This window comes from Lithobates pipiens, unplaced genomic scaffold (genome assembly GCF_037356315.1).
Source record: "Lithobates pipiens isolate NorthernLeopardFrog02 unplaced genomic scaffold, aLitPip1_a1.2 Scaffold_28, whole genome shotgun sequence".
NCBI lineage: Eukaryota > Metazoa > Chordata > Amphibia > Anura > Ranidae > Lithobates > Lithobates pipiens.
This window is the reverse complement of record NW_027507789.1, coordinates 205,754,266-205,773,756: the sequence shown is the minus strand read 5'-3', so window position 1 is coordinate 205,773,756 and position 19,491 is coordinate 205,754,266. Positions and strand designations below refer to the sequence as shown.

The following is a 19,491-nucleotide window of genomic DNA, read 5'->3' as shown; positions in this document are numbered from 1 at the left end:
AGGAGAAGCATAGCCAAAAAAGCTTTGGCTATACTTCTCTTTTAAGACAACCACATCACTGTTATATGCCAATAAAAGTACTGCTTTTGTGACACAATGTGCAAAACTTAAGACAATGTTTTGCTGTGTGTCTTCATAATGATGGGAATAATTTACCACCGTGATTTTATTGCAGGTTCTTTCCATGGAAAAGAAGTTGGATTTTCTGGTAAATATCTACATGCAGAGGATGGGAATTCACCCTTCAGAGACGGAGGCTTACTTTGGAGCCAAGGACCGTGAGCCAGCTCCTCCATATCATAGCCCAGAAGATAGCAGGGATCCTGTAGAAAAAAACAGCTGTATCACTAAGATTATCCGCTCCACGAGCTCCGTGGGCCAAAAAAACTTTAGTGCTCCACCTGCCCAGGGAAGTTCTACCCCCTACTGCCCACCATCCACCTCGTGGCAGCAACAACAGCCATACCACCGGCACAGTCATGGTTCATCTCCAGTTGGCGATCCAAATTCCATGGTGAGGATTCCTCCTCCTCCATCGCATGAGCGTTCACTTTCTGCTTATGGGGGGAGTAGACAGGGAGCTGGTGAAGAAGGATCTGCCAAACAACGAGACAATGCAGCCCTGAGAGATAGTGATACCTCCATATCTATTCCGTCTGTGGACCATGAAGAATTGGAGCGTTCTTTTAGTGGCTTCAGCATCTCCCAGTCCAAGGAGAACCTGGAGGTCTTGAACAATGGGGCAGGGGTGGGTTCTGGCCCAGTCGGTAAGGTCCGTCCTTACATTGCTGAAGGGGAGTCCGACACAGACTCTGACCTCTGTACCCCTTGTGGCCCACCTCCTAGGTCAGCCACTGGGGAAGGACCCTATGGTGAGATGGGATGGCCATCTGGAAAGTAGACTATTGCCTGCAATTCTTCTGAACTTCTGTAGATCCTGGCAACAACCCGCCAATGTAATGCGCCCAAAACAAGGGCCTCCTCCTCTACTTCCTCTTCCAAAGGTGCAACCACATCCACATCCATGATCACTTACCTTCCTTCTTTGTATAATGGTGTTTCCAAACCTCAGTCTTTCTTCGTATAGCTCTCACAGATTTTGCATATATTAAAACACAATTCATAAGTAATTTTGTAATGTCGAGGGTTTCAGGTAACAGAGATTCATTAAAAATGCCTTTTTGGTTTCTTGCTGTCTCCCTTTGACCTCCCTGAATGTCGAAGGTTGAGTTTTCCTACAGAAGTTGGCTTCAGTGTGCAGCTTGGAGGCTTATTTCCTTATATGGAAGTAGTCGGCTCCAAAGAAGTGGCTTCAGATACTCAGTAAGGGGAAAACTAGAGATGGAAGACTAGAGGAACACTAAAGAAAACTAGAGATGGGAGATGTAGTCCACCAGCATCCACTTTGGCTGCTGATACTAGACCCTTATCAGACATCCTTTTCTAAATGTAAATAGTTATTTGTAGTGGAAGACCAGAGAAGAAAGAGAAAATCAAATCTTTTTTGGTTATTTGAGATTTGGTAAAACCTGAAACCCTCATTTAATATCATGGACTCTTCTTTCTATGTAAAGGAAAATAGAAACCTCCAAGCTTCCCAAGTGTGCAAACTTTTCAAAAAGTTTCTCTTTGTATAGAATTTTCTTTGGTTAGCATAATGGAGAATATTCAAGCTCCAGAGACCTAAGAATGCATATTCATTTTCAAAAAGTTTCTCTTTGTATAGAATTTTCTAAAGTTAGCGTAAGGGAGACCATTCATGCTCCAGAGACCTAAGAATGCTTAGTAATCCTTTCTACCAAATAAATTATTTTAAAAGCTACCAAACAGACCTATAATACACCGATGTAATTACTGACCCGAAACAAAGTTTTATTGATCCGTGGTCATTTTCGGTGCTTTATATTTTGTTTGTTTTTCGGTATCACTGATGCCTTTTGCATGAAACAAGTTGACTGACCACAGCATGCCAATTGCTTAAGTTGTATTTAAACTATGAAATGTATATTCACAATTGACTCAGTTGCCTTATACTGTTCTGTGGTCTTGGGGGGGGGGGGGGGTTCTAGTGACAACTTCCATAATGTAGAGTAGTCAATATTTTTACTATATGCTGTAACCTGTTAAAAGATTCTACTTTATAACTTGTAAATAATTTTGCCACATATGCGATCCCCAGGAAAGGCAATGATAAATGAGGGCTTTTTTTTAATGATATATGCAAGGAATGTGTATATATACCTAGATAACTTTGGAGCAAATATATAAGACTTTTTGTCCCTTTTGCTTACTGGGGTAGAAGCAAATTATACTTTTTTGGCTTCTGTTTTTGTAACCAGATTTAGGAACTGTATTGTGGATACAACTAATTTTTGATGTGAATTTGATACTTTAAATGTATCAAACATATTTTACGAATGTGCTGGGCATGCAAACAGTAATGCATGTTTGAGTCACTAAACCTCTCCTGAGATATGTTGTCATAAGCATCACTAATTGAATAGCATCAGGTCTTTGAACGGGAGTTCCACCCAAAAGACAATATTCTGCTTTTAGACCACTTTGACTCATGTGATCATTCAGCGGCTTGCTTATTAGGTTCGGGGCCCCAGGAGTAGAATGTTTCCTTTCCTACTCCTGTTCCTTGCCATGTACATTGCTACTGAGGAAAAGGTAGTTTCCACTCCTTTCTGTATTTACAACATTTGGGAATTTGGCAGGAGTATGTTCTACTACTGCTCTGTATAAAAGTATTTAACACCCCTTCCATAGTCTCCCAAAACTACAGCCAAACCCTTGGGCGATGAAAGAGCCAAAGGAGTTCTCAATACTTTTATGTGGACTTGATTTAAAAAAATAAAAACTGCTCCAAATATTTAAGAATAGGAAATGGACAAAGCGAAAAGAGCTTAACTGTTCCATGGACAGAGAATTAAAGTGCATGAAATGGGTATCATAGCAGATCCTAGTAGCTTGACATTTATAATATGTTGATATAGTGTGGGCAGTTCATAATTAAAGATTGCTATTTAGAATAATTAAAATATGCAGCAACTGTTGAAGTTTCCCAGCAGGCTGAGAAAAGGCTTATGTTTGAGATTGAGAAATAGGGGCAAAAAAAAGCTGACCATGAAATTTGAAATGGCATAAAAGTTGCAGAATATCAAAAATAAAGGTAAGAAATGATTAGGACTTAAGAAACCGTCAATTATGATGCAAGATCATACAATGTGGTTGGTTCTTCTCTTTCCACCTTTTTTTGCTCCAATTGTAGCCATCTGTACAGAACATCGTAGAAAGGTTTGATGATGTGGTTGCACCTTTCGATGCCTGAGGAACTTTCAGTATGGAGGAGCAAAGGATGGCGTTGACAAGCCTTCCGGTTACAAAGCTCAGGAAGAGTCACAATAGACACCAGAATGCTTTATATTTACTACTTTCTAGCATTTGGATTCAAGTGGCAGCTGGGAGACAGTGATGTACTTTTTATAAAAAAAAAAAATGGGACTCCCAGGCTCCCTTCACCAGCCTCCCCTGCTTTTGGCTGCCCTCGACAAACAGCCAGCCCACTGGCTTTGCCTGGATTTTTCTTATTGATTTTATTTTATTTTTTTTGCATTACAGCCTTGGCTTTATGTTGCACTTATTCTCTCCAAAGAAATAGTTTACGTAATTGCCTTTTTTTAAAATTTGGATTCAGTAATGGGGTCTGACACCAGGCCTATCTATATGGCCCACTAAGATTTGGAGAGGGCCAAGGAGTTTCACCATACCACTACATCTTGGGTTTTTTCTGCACCTTGTGCATGGCAGTCACAATGGCTCAATGCTACGCTGTCCCCCTCCCTGGCTTTTATGCATTGTGAATATTCAGCCTTAACCGAACGACTGCCAGAATTGCATGCAACATCTACCTAGCTTCCATGGCAGGGAATGGTTAAAGGCAGGCAAAGAAAGAACTATTGACTTCTTATTTTTTTTGTTAATGCTGGAGTGGGTAGATGTGCAATTTGTTGGTTGTCTGCAAGAAGGCATTATGCTGTATGGGGATTATTCAAAGCTAATTCATCATTAATTATCTGTGTGCATTCTGAATTGTGATTTGTTTGATGAAAGAAAGAAATGCTGGGGGTTCATCTCAGGGTCTCGTTAATTAAGACATCTAAGAAAAGAACTGCCTCAACCAGGCAATAATTTGACCTGAGCAAATAAATTCTTCATTATGGTCTCCCAACATAGGATAATTTGGCTGCTGCGAGAGGCTGCCTGAGACGGACTCCTTTTAGGTATTTTGATAAATGAGGCCCTTTAGGTATAGTCTGTGCAGCTTTTCATGTACACCTTCAACTACTTCTCCATACATTTACAAATTTGCTTCTAGCCAAGTTGTCTCTTGAGGACCTCAAGGATTGTCGAGGGCTTGCATCCCCTACATTCCAGCTTCTTGAATTATTTTTCACCTTACTTCTAAGAACCAGCTTTCGTGCCAGTAAAACATTAAAATATATGAGAACTACCTAGTGCAAGTGCTTTAGGTAAGTCATTTGCAACTCATCTTGTAGAATCTGTATAATTCAGTCTTAAATTATTAAAATTGTGCAGACCTGCTTATGAAATATTTACCTATACTTTGAGCCTGACCCATTTTGGCTTGAGGTTCAGGACCAACAGAAATGATAGAGCCATTCTGTGAACTGCCTGATCTCAAGCACTGTCTACCAATTACTGAGTGTCAGATAAGATGAATATAGATAGCTACACTACTCTGATATACCATGTTTATGCACATAGGACTTGAGCAGCACTATGAGTTCAGACAGAGGACAAGCAGCAACGGTCAGACTTAAAATAATTAAAAAAAAAATGCAAATTCTTTGTGATCCTGGTCAGTGAGTGGTTGTCTTTTAAGGGCTTTTTAAATACCACAATGCAGGTAATAAAGGGACACTGAGGTTCTAAACATGTGCACCTAAAGTTCCCTGCAAGAAAAAGGGTCTTATACTAGCCTATACTATCTGGCAGCCCATATCTACATCTTTTATTCTGTTCCAGCTCGGCAACCTCAATGGGGCTTTTTTTTATATTCAACACTTGGATTTTCAGGTGTTCCCCACTGACTGCCGGTACCTTTCTACCACCCCTATGTTACTACTGGACCCAGCAGCAATGTAGAGGTCATATCCAGACATCAGAAGGGTCTGACAGGGGATGCAGCACTGGCACACAGGAGAGGTAGGAGACATGGACACCATAGAGTTCAGTATAATACCTCTTCTATTGCACAGAACTTTTAGCTGCATTTTTTAACCTGACAGGGCCACTTTCATGCATATTGGGTTGACATGCATTTCTAGATGCCTCCTCTTTCTTTTTTTTTTCTAAGACTTTGTTAATCCAGTCCAAAAGGCAAAATACAGGTCAGCAAACCTAAATATCATCAGCAGTTTCCTCCAGTGTACTACAACACGTTAGTGTGGATGGCTTCTGTTAGATGCCCTTAACTTCATGGATTTGGCCTGCCCTGCAAATTACAACAATATGCAATGAAAAAAAAAACCCAAGAGGCCACTTGCTCTCCTGTCAAGAGACGGCTTATCTGGAAGTCCAGTAAAACTGAGGAAGCATGGATTAAACATCGAAAATATGCATCGGAAAAAAAAATAGCTTGATAAATTGAACATTTTTTTTCAGTGTACTCCAATATTAAAGTAATGGAAGTATTTTTAGAAGCGTTCCAGAGAGTGGTGATCAAACTGCAGAGCAGATCCATGGTCGATAAATCTCTGCCATATAATTTCTGCCACAGTGAGAATTATGTTGGAAGTCAGATGCTTAATCCCCAGAAGGCAGAACAATGGAGCCAGAGCTTCCAGTTTGTCATTACTTCTGCCTTCTGCCATATAGGGATACTAATCACAACTCTGCATGGAATACCCAGGTAGAATTTATGGGAGAATTGCTGAGTCGACAATCCTCTACTACAGCTGGATGCATCAAAAGCAGCACAGACACCATGGTTATGTGGATGCCCCCTTAAAGTATATCTAAAACCTAACTTTTTTTCTATGCCCTGTTAAAGTGATTCTATCCCTCTTCAAAAAAAAAAAAAAAAAGAAGCTCCCTGGTAAAGACTACTCTCAAGCAGGTGGCAAGTCTTAACTACTCTTTTGCAGAGCTATGAACTAAAGAAGAATGATATTTCTGGGAGTTTTGGATGCCTATGCCCACTGCTGCATGGACAGGACACAGGGATGTAGCAACCAGGGGAAGGGACCACATAGCTGAATAGGATCAGGTTTCTGAAACGCTGGCATGTTGGATGCTAAAAATTCTTTTGGCGATCATCGATCTTTAAGAATGTGAATATTGGACTTGGCACCTGCTGGATAGGTCATTGTTAAAGCTATTCTGGGTTAAAAAAAATTGTCATGAAGCCGAACCTGTGAAAAACTGTTCTCCTGTCCTGCTGTCCATTTCCAAGATCTCTGCTCTTGCAACAGCCTCTGCCAACATCTAGTTGTTTCGGATGCCTGGTCCCCCGCTGCCCACTATGGTTCCTCCTACCGGCCTTTATGCCAGTGGTTCTCAACCTTGGTCCTCAGGTTCCCCCAACAGGCCATGTTTTGGGAATTTCTCTTAGATAAAATAGCTGTCCAAAATACCAAGCCATTGACTCCGATTTAACCCCTTGCCGCCGAGCGTACGCAGATGTGCGTACTCGGCTTCCGGGGGTTATACAGGGATGATGCCCGCACCTGCAGGCATCATCCCAGTACCGTGTTTTAAAGCGGGAGATTGGCTTTCCAGCCATAACAACCGATGCGGCTAAAAGCCGATCGGCTGTTATGCCGGAGGAGCGGGAGCGGACGTCCCCCCCCCCCCTCCCGTCGCCTCCCGCCGCTCTTACTGGTGCTCCCGTTCAATCGGGAGCACCGATCGCACATCCGCTGCTTCCAGCGGCTAGGGAGGGACTGGAATGAAGCCGTAAGTGGCTTCATTCCAGTCTCCTAATTGTAAACACGGAAGCGACGTCATGACATCACTTCCCGTTTACTCGGCTGCCAATGACGCCGGATTTAAAAATATATACACTATTCAGAATTGCCAAAAATGGTGATCTGAATAATTTGAAGTATAAAGGAGGGATCGGGGGTCCCTCCATAAAGAGTACCTGTCACCACCTATTACTGTCACAAGGGATGTTTACATTTCTTGTGACAGCAATAAAAGTGATCAAATTATTATTTTTTTTTTAAATGTATTCATTTTAAAATAAATAAGAACATCGCGCCCGCATATGTAAACGGTGTTCAAATCACACATGTGAGGTATCGCCGCCATTGTCAGAGTGAGAGAAATAATTCTAGCACTAGACCTCCTCTGTAACTCTAACCTGGTAACCGGAAAAAATTTTAAAGCGTCGCCTATTGAGATTTTTAGGTACCGTAGTTTGTCGTCATTCCAGTTCGAGTGTGTGCAATTATAAATTTAACATGTTTGGTATCTATTTACTCGGCGTAACATTATCTTTCACATTTTGCAAAAAATAATTTTACTGTTTCGTTTTTTTAAAATTCATGAAAGTGTCCCTTTTCTCTGAAAAAGTTGCGTTTAAAACACCGCTGCGCAAATACAGTGTGACATAAAATATTGCAACAATCGCCGTTTTATTCTCTAGAGTCTCTGCTTAAAAAAAAAAAAAAAAAAAAATATATATATATAATGTTTGGGGGTTCCAAGTAATTTTCGAGCAAAAAATATGTATTTTAACTTGTAAACACCAAATGTCAAAAATAGGCTTAGTCATGAAAGGGTTAAAGCACCTGTGCAAGATTAAAAAAAAAACTTGCAAACCTGGCCTGTTGGGGGTACTTGAGGATGAGAACCACTGCTCTATGCTACTAGTAGACATAATAAGGCTGTTAGGCTAGTAGACATAATAGTGAGTGGGGGGCACAGGTATCCAACACTCTTTAACGTGAGGACAAGAAGAATGGAAGGTGGTACAGGTCTTTTTGAAGAAGAAGAATATCCTGGTTTGTGACCGTTTTTTTTCTTCTTCTTCTTTTTTTTTTTTTCACTCATTGACCGTCTTTTAAGAATACCCTATTGAAGGAGCTTCTTTTTTTTTTTTTTTTATAGAAAGTGACCCTCTTGGGCAAAGAGATTCCCTCTTAAGCAGTTCTCATTTGAACTGGTCTTATGACCACTGTAAAATTTTGAATTTCCAGTCACTTTCTGGCTTTCGGACAAACCGAGTGGGTAAACGGCAATAAAAAAACCCAATGGAGGTTTTAACTCTTCCCTGCATCATCCAAAACCCCCAAAAAAATGGGCTTTAGATAAACTTGAACAGATGAGATGATGTGACAAATGTAGATGATATAAAACGCTTACCCCAGCTGATGCCATACCTCACTCTGTCAAGGTGTGCCAAATGGTTGCCTTTGTTGCCCACAGCCATCAATCAGGTGAAAGCCTTAGGATTCTGGTGGACAGGAGAGAGGAGCGGTGGCAGCGGGTGGCACAGAACATTTGTCATTTGGTACATGTTAACAATGAGTTGGAGTAATGGTGGCACAAGTTGAATAGGCCTCATGACAAGTTAATAATAATGTGCAAACAGTTATATATGTACCATCATCTGAATCAATTGAGAAAGAATGTTTGGGAGTCAGGACCCCACCCAAGACTCGCCAAAGGAGAGAGGCAAGCGGACTATCTCAGTACAAGTAAAGAAAATATATAACAAAAATACAAAGCAAATTAAAACCAAATTAAAGCTTATTCGTACAAAATATAAAAAAATTATGACTGCACTTTCTGTTCACAGATGTATTTCCTGAAGAAGCGGTAAACCCGCGAATCTAGTTGAAACACCATGTCATCTGTGTAGCTTTTTAACTCCTGTGTATACTTTTTATATTTTGTATGGATAAACTTTGTTAATTTGGTTTTAATTTTCTTTTTTGTATTTTTGATATATATATATATATATATTTTCTCTACTTGTACCGAGATAGTCAGATTGCCTCTCTCCCTTGGGTGGGGTCCTGACTCCCGAACATTCTTTCTCAATGGTGGCACAAAGGAAGACATTGGATCTCGTCCCTGCCAGCAGTTTTTCCAAGCAGGTTTTGGTGATTTTCTTTTCTATAACTTCAAGAAGGTTGTTTAGCCTTGCCGAATGCCTTTCCATGCAAAGAGAGGCTGCTATGGAGATACTGTACATTGACAAGATGTCATTAAAGCATATTTGTACAACTTATTGTGTGTTCTGCCTTCATTCCAGCCAGCAGGGGATGGTGGTAAAGAAAATCAGTTTATCTAATTATTTAAATTTTTTGGTTATGAATGTTTTCCAGACTTTATGCAACTTTAACCCCAAGCCTCCCTTTAGATCAGCATTATTTTATAGCTTTAATAACATCCTTTGACATCAGCACCAGGTTTGTGAATTTCTTGCATGAGCAGCTAATGGAAGCCTAGTTCTTATTGACATAGGCATGCTCCTGGGAATCAATGCTAGAGAATTTCTTAGCAGGGAAAGAAGTCCATATACAGTATCTATGTAAAGAGGAACATAAGGTGCTACTTTACACCAGACGCAGTGCCATTCAGTTCTGTGCTTTTTTTTCCTGCACTAAAAATGCATGCACAGTGTTTTCCATGTATTCCAATGGCTCTAGTTCACACCATGCAGTCAGTTTCTGCATCGGAAACTGACTGCATGGTGTGAACTAGAGTCATTGGAATACATGGAAAACAATGTGCATGCATTTTTAGTGCAGAAAAAAAGTGCACAGAACTGCATCTGGTGTGAACTGACCCTAAGGCTGCATTCACACCTAAGTGTCTCAACAGCCTATTGACTTGAATGAGCTTTCCTGTCCCTTGAAAAATGGGCCAAAGAAGCTCAATTACCAAATTTTGGCACTGACCCAAGTGCGTTTGGTGTTGCCTGACTGCTATCTACCTTTTGGGATATCATTAAGAAGTAATGGCAACTCCAGTGGAATGCGTGTTTTTCCCCACATTTTCTTGTTGCTCAGGGGTGAATGCAGCTTTGGGGTAAAGGACAACATGGGCTGTAATGAATTTCAGTGCAGTAGTGTGTTGTCAGCTCACTACAGTAAGGCTGGCCATATAATATTCATTTTTTCCTTGGTCACCCAGCAAATGGAACAAAAAAAATTAGCCGATTCTCCATCCACACACTCCTGCTGAGCCTTTGTATTCAGAGGCCGGGGAGCATTCCCTGCAGTCAAAATACAATACAGTGTTGCTGGCTATAGACGCTGATCGATTGGGAAAAACCGAACACATTGCACGCTAGTCGATCAATAGACTACATAGTCAATGAGCCTGTCTATACATGGATTGAATTTTGGCTGTTCCCTGCTGAACCAGTGGAATTTTGATCCATGTATGGCTGCCTTAAGTTAGGAGCACATTGTTTGTTTTTCTTGCAGATTATCTGGAATTTTCTGTAGGTAAAATATATAAAACATGGAGAAATGAGCATGGACTGCAGAGATTGTATTCCTAGGTGTTTATTTTAGAAAGGAGGAATTATTAGAGCTGTCATTGTTGACTGGCTTTGAAGATGTGGATTTTGGGATCATTACCTCATTGACTTTGAAAAAGAAATGTGGCAAAATTAATTCCAACTCAAATTTTTTAAGTTTACAAGTTTTTAAAAAATAAAATAAAAATTCGAATTGGTTTTGTTGGACCATTTTTTAGGAGAAGCTGTTTGACATTCTTGTCACCAAAATGTATTTTTTGAGGGGCGGGGGGATTTATGCACTATATTACCAAAGGTATTGGGACGTCTGCCTTTACATACATATGGACTTTAATGGCATCCCAGTCTTGGTCCGTAGGGTTCAATATTGAGTTGGCCCACCCTTTGCAGCTATAACAGCTTCAACTCTTCTGGGAAGGCTGTTCACAAGGTTTAGGAGTGTGTCTATGGGAATTTTTGACCATTCTTCCAGAAGCGCATTTGTGAGGTCAGGCACTGATGTTGTACAAGAAGACCTGGCTCACCGTCTCCACTCTAACTCATCCCAATGGTGTTCTATCGGGTTGAGGTCAGGACTCAGGCCAGTCAAGTTCCTCCACCCCAAACTCGCTCATCCATGTCTTTATGGACCTTGCTTTTTGCACTGGTGCTCAGTCAGGTTGGGACAGGAAAAGGCCATCCCCAAACTGTTCCCACAAAGTTGGGAGCATGAACATTGTCTTGGTATGCTGATGCCTTAAGATGTCCCTTCACTGGAACTAAGGGGCCAAGCGCAACCCCCTGAAAAACAACCCTCTACCACCAAATGTTTTGGACCAGTGTACAAAGCTTCTACCAAACAAAATAGTTTCATCTATGAATTCTTCCACAATCCTATACTAAGGCAGGGCTATTGAGATATGAGAGTTGGTTATGTGAATATGAGTTTGAATCCCCCCTCTAAACATAAACACTGGGGCTCTGGACAAGTTATGCCACCTCTTAAAGGGTAAATTCACCTTTTGTAACATGTTACACCCTTTGTTCAGGGTGTAACATATTACAAACAGACCAGCCCTCGATCACCTGCTCTGACAGCTTTGGGGGGGAGGGGGGAAATCTTCCCAACACCCCCCCCACTAGCTGTCTCAATTTTAAATAAATGTGGCCAAGTGCAGCTTCGCCCACCCGGTCACTTCACTCATTCACAGTCCCCTGTGAATGGAAAGCTACACGTTTCCAAAAATAGGACCAAAAATAATTTTTCAAAAACGAAAGGGAGGCAGCGCCGATCCCCAACTATGTGATAAATGTGAAATAATGACCAAAAAACATCTATTTTAGATAAATCCACAAAATGCTGCTGAGGTAGGTATATATATATATATATATAATCTCAATAAAAAATATGCAATGTGCCATGATCTATAATAAGTGCAAGAATAGCAAAGTCCATCTTGTTGGTGATCCAAAAAAATGTGTATATATAAATATATGTAAAAAATATACAGAAAATGCTCAAATGAATACACATAAATAAATAGAAATAAATGATGGTGACACTCGGTGATATCTTGTATGTAGATCAAATGTGATAAGAAACACCCAATGTGATCCTCCACCAGTTGTAGCAGACGGACTCACCAACTGAAATGGCCGGTAAGATTATAAAACAGCAGATGTGCCTTTTTTGCAATCAATGCTAGGCTACAGAGAGCCGTTTAAAAATACATAAAATCTTCTTCAAGACTCAAGCCACGATCCCCACATATATAAGACAGGAGGAAGGAAGCTCCAAGGTTCCATAGGTTTGAGTACGAGATACAAACAGCAGCGAGGTGCCCTCACTTCGCATGTTCCCATACCTTTGCAGAACCAGGGTCAAATCTTAGCATGAGGAACGTCATTCTCAACCATCAAACTAGGAGCTGGCCCAATGGTAGCATTTTTTCTTCATGAATGTCCATCTGTTAAACACGATGAACTACCACATATCCACCACATGGAGTCTTCTTCAGGCTACTTTTCTATCTATACAGCTAGATATTTTGCTAGCTATTAACACCATGAATGAACACATATAATAAGGGCTGGCTGATAATCCCATGAGCCAGAGCTGCCTGGGTAAGACTGATGCCGCGTACACACTGGTGGACTGTATGGCGTACTTAGTCCGTCGAAACACATTTCAGCGGACAATCCGCTCGTGTGTGGGCTTCAGCGGACTTTTTCAGCGTGCAGTCCGGAGTACTAAGAATTTTGTTTTTTTCGAAATTCTGTCCGTCGTACTTTGGTTTCAGCGGACAATCCGCTCGTCAGTAGGCTAGTTCGGTGGACTAAGAATGGCGCATGCCCAGAAAGGATTTACACGGCGGAAGGGTGCTTTGCTGTGTCTTGGACTTCCTATTTCTAGTCCCGTCGTACGTGCTGTACAAGTCATCGCGCAAGCTTTCGACGGACTGTTTGTGTATCCGTGTGTGGTCAAGTCCGTTCAGTGGAAAGTACGACGGACTGTCCGTCGGATTGTATGACGGACTAAGTACGCCATACAATCCGCTCGTGTGTACGCGGCATGAGCTTTACTAATTTTGTTGCAAGGACAGGCTTTAACAGGAAAATTGGGGTGCTTGGAGCTAATTTTCAATAGTCAGCAAATTATTTGATGGAGAAGGAGCACATAATTAATTGAACAAATCTGTAATCCTTTTATACTCTAAAGCCTCGTTCACATGATCGGCTTTTCGGCAGGGAATTGTGTGATGACAGACTGTTTGCCTAAAATCCGATCGTTAGTACACTCCTTCAGACAATTCTTGTCCAACTTTCGGCCAACAAATGTTGGATAGCAGGCTAGTAAATTTTTGGCAGACAACGGTCTGTTGTCAGATTTTTGTATCGTGTGTACACAAGTCCATCGCACAAAAGTCGAACGTACAAACATGCATGCTCGGAATTAGTGCTCACCATACACGACATTAGCAGAAGGTGCCCAAAGGGTGGCGCTCAAGACCTGAAATTCCACGTAGTACGTAACTATGTTTGTTGGCCGACATTTGTGTGCCATTAGTATGCAAGAGTAAGAAAAAAAATTTTTTTGTGCGTTGCGCTGCTGGATTATATATGTCCTGGATGGGGGGAGTGAGGAAGGAAAAAAGAGGGGGTTTTTTATGGGGGAGGGGAAAAAGGTTTGGGGGAAAAAAACCGCTGAAGTTGATAAATTGGTGTGGCGGATTTAGGGATGTCAAGTCTGCTTATCACAGAGTTTTGCAATCCTTGCTGTGTATGTCAGTAAATGCAGCAGAAGTAATGGATAGCTGGCAGGATCACAAATTATAGTCCACAGTTACTGGTTGTGGAAAATAGTCATAGAAAGGGGATGATTTCTTTAGCACAGCCAGGTAGGCAGCATGTTCAAGGATAGAAGGTACCTTGTAAAAGACATATAAACAGAAGAAAAAACAGCGCCAATCTAAGTGCAGTATTGTTGAATCAAAGACATTCAGAGATGCCTGATGAAGGAGCACGCATGCTCCGAACGCGTGCAACGTAAACCACAACGAAACGTCATCGCAGTGCGCCCCTCAACATAACAATGAACGGACGAACGGACCTCCCTGACGCTGTTACACCAAGCCGTGCGACGCTGGGAACCACCGGCGCCACCGGACGAGAGATACAGCCGAACGAGTTACCGCTTCTCCTCGAGAGCCCTGCGATGCCCTCTAGATACATGATGTGCCTGAAACCTTCTGGTAGAGTGTGAGTGTATAACTTCACAAATTAAATGTCTTTGATTCAACAATACTGCACTTAGATTGGCGCTGTTTTTTCTTCTGTTAGTATGCAAGACAAGCTCTTGGAACACGCCCTTCGGATGAAAGTCTGACGCTCTGTTGGCCAATAATCCGATCGCGTGTACAAGGCCTTAAGCCTCACACATGATTGGACTTTCTGATGGGAAATGTTCGCTGACGGGCAGAAAATCCGACTGTGTGTACACTCCATTGGACAATTGTTGTCGGATTTTCCGTGGACAAATTTTGGCTAGCAGGTTTTCAAATTTTATGCAAACAAATGTGTTTTGTTGGATTTTCTGAGCAGTTGTACACAAGTCAGTCGGACAAAAGTCCAAAGTACAAACACGCATGCTCGGAAGCAAGGACGAGCCGGAAGCGGTCGCTCTTGTAAACTAGCAATTGTAATGGAGAATTAACATTCGTGACGCGGCAAATTATGAAATCTCGAAAAGCAGCGCACATTCTCTTCTTCTTTAATGGGATAATAATGAAGCTGCTTTGCTGGTGATACTGATGGAGTTATTGCAAACACATTTTCAAAGGCTTTTTTTTTCTAGTGATATCAAGAATAATATTATTATGTGTTTTTTTTTTTCTTATTTGGGCAAGTTACCACAACACCATCATCCCGTAGTTTTTAAGATCAAAGATACAATTATGTTGGTGTCCCTTGTCAATTTTACATTGTATTTTTAAAAATGTAACTGCCTACTCCCAAACTGTCATTTGAAGGAAAACACATAGCCAAGTATTATTCTACACAATATTTTTTATTGTGTATTAAAAAAAGAAAAAAAATACAATTAGACATGATATCTGCTAATGGAACTTAACCAAAAAGTGCATTCTATGCATCCAAAAATATAGAAAATATACCAAATCAAATCATTATTCAACCAAAAAAAATAATGTCAAAGCAATAATTCCAAAGCCAATAATAAATAACACGCTATCTCCTCCGATTCCGCAAGATAGCTGGCTGACGAATGTCCGTTCAGGAACGAACTGAAAAGTGTGAAATAAAAAGCGTGTAATGAAAAGCGCGAATCAACACTCACCAAACATCTACTAACACAAAAGTAGCAGAAGGAGCCCAAAGGATGGCACTAAAGGGCTGAAAAACAATGTAGTACCTCACTACGTTTGTATTTGTTAGCCAACAATTGTGTGGCCGTGTGTATGCAAGACAAGTTTGGCCCAAAGCCCTTCGGACAAAAGTCAACGGTTTTGTTGGCCAACAATCCAATCGTGTGTATGAACAGGATTGGATTGGCTACTAAATCACTGACCAGAGCTAGTCCACAATCTCAAAAAAAATAAAGAAAATATAATTTAGAAGTCCCACTCTTCACCCACTTGGTTGAGACAACTCATTACAAATATTGTTATTGGGAAATTAGAAATCAATGAACATTTTATTTATTAAGTCATGATTTACGAAGTCTTGATGTTTAAAGGGCTGGCTGCTAAATCCCAAGCTAAAGCTTTGCTCTGGTGTAGAGGTTTAGCAGCCAGCCTACTAGTCCAGCTGAGATTTTGAAGTTGCAGGTTCAAATCTTGGGTCATCTCCTAGAATATATCAGGGCTGCTGATCACATTTCACTTATTAAGTCTTGTTTGACCATCAGGCTACTCAGTGAGCTGGCTGATTGGCTCAGGGGTTTAGTAGCTAGCCTATAGCTGTGTATTGACTTTGGATCTGCAGGTTTGAATCTTGGTTTCTTCTTTTAAATTTGAGACCACATTATAATCCTGAAATAGGAGAACAAACACATACGTTGGCGAGCAGAGGCAAGTAGCTCAGAGGATAAGTGTGTTGATTCAGGGCACCAGAGACCTGAGTTCAAATCCCCAAAGCACTGTAGACCCTCAAGGGCAAATACCTGAAAGTGCTGAAGACCCCTGAGGTCAAATCTCTGAGTGAAAGCCTGGAGGCCATGGACAACCCACCAGTCTGCTCTAGTCCCAGGCCCCCACAGGCCTGCATCATGTGTGGGCATCACATTAGGTTGTGGACACCTTGCCTCTTCGGTCCATGGTCTGTAACATCACTGCTACATATATAATTAGAATGGGCTGCCTTACCAGGGTGGCCCATTCCAAAAGCAGGGACTTAGGTTTTTATTGCCTCACCCTAGGTACTACATTGCACCTGAACCACCTGCTGGGGAACAGGGTAGTGAGTCGGAAACATTTCTCACTACCCTGCTCCACCAGCAGGGGGTTCAGGTACCATGCAGTATCCAGGACTGAGAAGAGACAGGCTGACTCAGGGATTTGAACTCAGGTCTCCAGCAGACTAATCACAGCTCTTACCCACTGAGCTATCACTGCTTCACACCAACCCAGCTACTCATCCTCCTATTTCTAGACTACACCCAATAAATCTAAGCAGAACCCTAAGGCTCACTATCCAAAATAGAAGAAAAATATTCTAAGTGCCAACTGGCAAAAGAAAGAAAAAAAAAAAGTATAAGTCCCACCGAGTGAAATATATTATTTTAGGTGGAACATTATTTCCTCTGAGCTTCATTCATTAAAATAGGTGAAGAAAAAAAAAGTCTAATTGAGGGAAAATATTTTAAGTCCCAACTGCAAAAAAAAGATGAAAAATATAATAAGTCTCACTTTTGGATGGAACGGTCTCCAGCAGAGCAAATCACTCTATGAAGTTGATATATTTATATCACAGGAAGTCTCCCATTTCAGCTTTTGAAGTTAAGCTTTTGACTTAAAGCGGAGGTCCACCCTAAAATGGACCTTCCGCTCATCGGAATCCTCCCCCCTCCAGCGCCACAATTGGCACCTTTCAGGGGGGAGGGGGGTGCAGTTACCTGGATAATCCAGGTAACTGCACCCACTTTGGGATAGCGCTCTGTGGAAAGGGGCGTAGATTACGCCCCTTTCCGCAAGTGCCCGCCCCCTTCCGCAAGTGCCCCGCTGCCTGCTGGGAAACACACAGATCCCAGAGGCAGCGGGGACCGTCCTTATTGCGCAGCGCGACTCGCGCATGCGCAGTAGGGAACCGGGAAATGAAGCCGAAAGGCTCCATTTCCTGATTCCCATACCCAAGATGGCGGCGGCAGCACCCGAGTGACGATCTAGAGATCGGCTTCGGGTGCCGACATCGCGGGCGCGCTGGACAGGTAAGTGTCACTATTTTAAAAGTCAGCAGCTGCAGTATTTGTAGCTGCTGGCTTTTAAAAAAAAAAAAAACGCGGAGTCCCGGCGGACTCCCGCTTTAATTTTTTTTCTTGGCTCTCACCCCAATCTTCTATTTCAAAAGTAGGTAGAATTTACACATTAAGGGAAAAAAAATCAACTATAAAAAAAAAAAGGATGAGCACCCTCTATCAATGAAAACAGTATAGCACCACCATGTCTGCCAATGCAGATTCCAGCATTATAATAATGAGCGAATCATTATTCTATGATGGTACGGTATCAACGAAAAAAAATCTCATATATGCTTAAACATAATAATATAAAATTCAAAAGATGTTTTTAATATTTTCAAATCTGCAAGAATACCTGGTGATCCTACCATGAAGGTCCTTGTTCTGGGACTTGTTATGAGGTGACGGTTTCTCTAAATTGTGTTCCTGCACTTTCATCCTATCAAACGCATTCCTAAATTACATTATAAGTAGCCATGCTGACACATTGCGCGGGAATAGACCGCTGGCATCACCATCAGGAACCCAGTCCAGAGTAATGCTGTGCAGTCAAAGCTCAAAGTGAAAGAACGAGTGCAAGTAGACAGGAGGTGGCTGAAAGAGGATGGATGAGATCAACACCGAGATGGGAAGAAAGATGAAAGCAGTATTTCACGAAAAAAAAAGGCACTCGTTTATGACACACAGTGCTTTAGTAAACTTAATATCGTCCAATTAGAAGTAGAATTCAATTGTGATGGCTGCATTCTTTTTTTTAGGCTAAGAACATTTTCAGAGTGAGGAACCATGATGAGTTTCAAACCCCAGAACTGTGCTGTTGAAATCAGGACAGTTGGAAGGCATGGTGATTTGCAAGATTACCAGATGAAAAGAAAACAAATGCAGTCACCACAGCCAAGAACTGGTAAACTGCAATATATTACATTTTGTGTTCTTGGATTTAGAAACACTTTAAACCAGCTGGAAACGATAGCCAATCGATGAACAGAGCTCAGTTTTCTATGATCACCAGAGGGTGCCAGTCTTTGAATGATTTCCATCTCACAAGCACACTCTGAATCTTGGTCCTTTCAAGAAAAGTACAAGACATTCACCCACAGTAGTAGGCATAACAGTGCCAACTTCTGAATCACAGCCAATGTATCTTCAATAATAAGAAAAAGAACTGGCCAAAGCTCTGAATAAACTGAGCCAACTGCCTAGTGGAAGTTAGCATTGTCTTTGGTAAAACATGTCCTCTTTTTCACCACCAGAGGGTGCCAGCATCCGAGTAATCTCCATTGCTTTAGGATACCCTGAATATTAGTACTATTAATGGTCTACGCGGTGTACACTAATTATAATAAAGCTCCAAACTAAAGGATTAAAGCTCAGGTCGCCAGTACATTAGTCAGAGCTTTAATCTCTACCTAATATACTTATATTAATGAAACCATGTTCCTTGATCCTTCAAAGACATACAGGTTCATTGAAATTTAAAAGAGAGAGGTCAACTATAACAGATTACATTTTTTTTTTTTTTACAAAAATCTGAAATAGAATGGAGTCATTAATTAAGAAGACCACCATCACAGACCACTGAGAGCCCAACCAAAGGCCACCATCACAGACCACTGAGACCCCGACCAAAGACCACCATCACAGACAACCAAAGACCACTATTACAGACTTCCAAAGGCCATCATCAGAGACAACCAAAGACAATCAGGGACAACTAAAGACCACAGTCACAAACCACCAAAGACAACCATCTCAAACAACAACAGTCACAGACCACCAAAGACAACCATCTCAAACAACCACAGTCACAGACCACCAAAGACCACTATAACAAACTACCAAAGGCCATCATCAGAGACAACCAAAGACAATCAGGGACAACTAAAGACCACAGTCACAAACCACCAACGACAACCATCTCAAACAACCACAGTCACAGACCACCAAAGACCACCGTTACAGACCACCATCACAGACAACCAAAGGCCACCATCACAGACAACCAAAGACA

At 41.4% G+C, this 19,491-nt stretch overlaps 1 protein-coding gene across 4 annotated transcripts in view; it reads left to right on the top strand.

The window, feature by feature from the left end:
- KCNQ2 (potassium voltage-gated channel subfamily Q member 2) overlaps nt 1-9,268 on the top strand; it is a 113,479-nt gene extending 104,211 nt beyond the window's left edge. For all 4 annotated transcript variants that reach the window (XM_077460359.1, XM_077460356.1, XM_077460357.1 and 1 more), the window contains one exon: nt 176-9,268. In XM_077460359.1, coding sequence (XP_077316485.1) covers nt 176-901 — 726 coding nt within the window. In that variant the 3' untranslated portion in view covers nt 902-9,268. The remainder of the gene's footprint in view (nt 1-175) is intronic.
- Nucleotides 9,269-19,491: the final 10,223 nt, after the last annotated feature.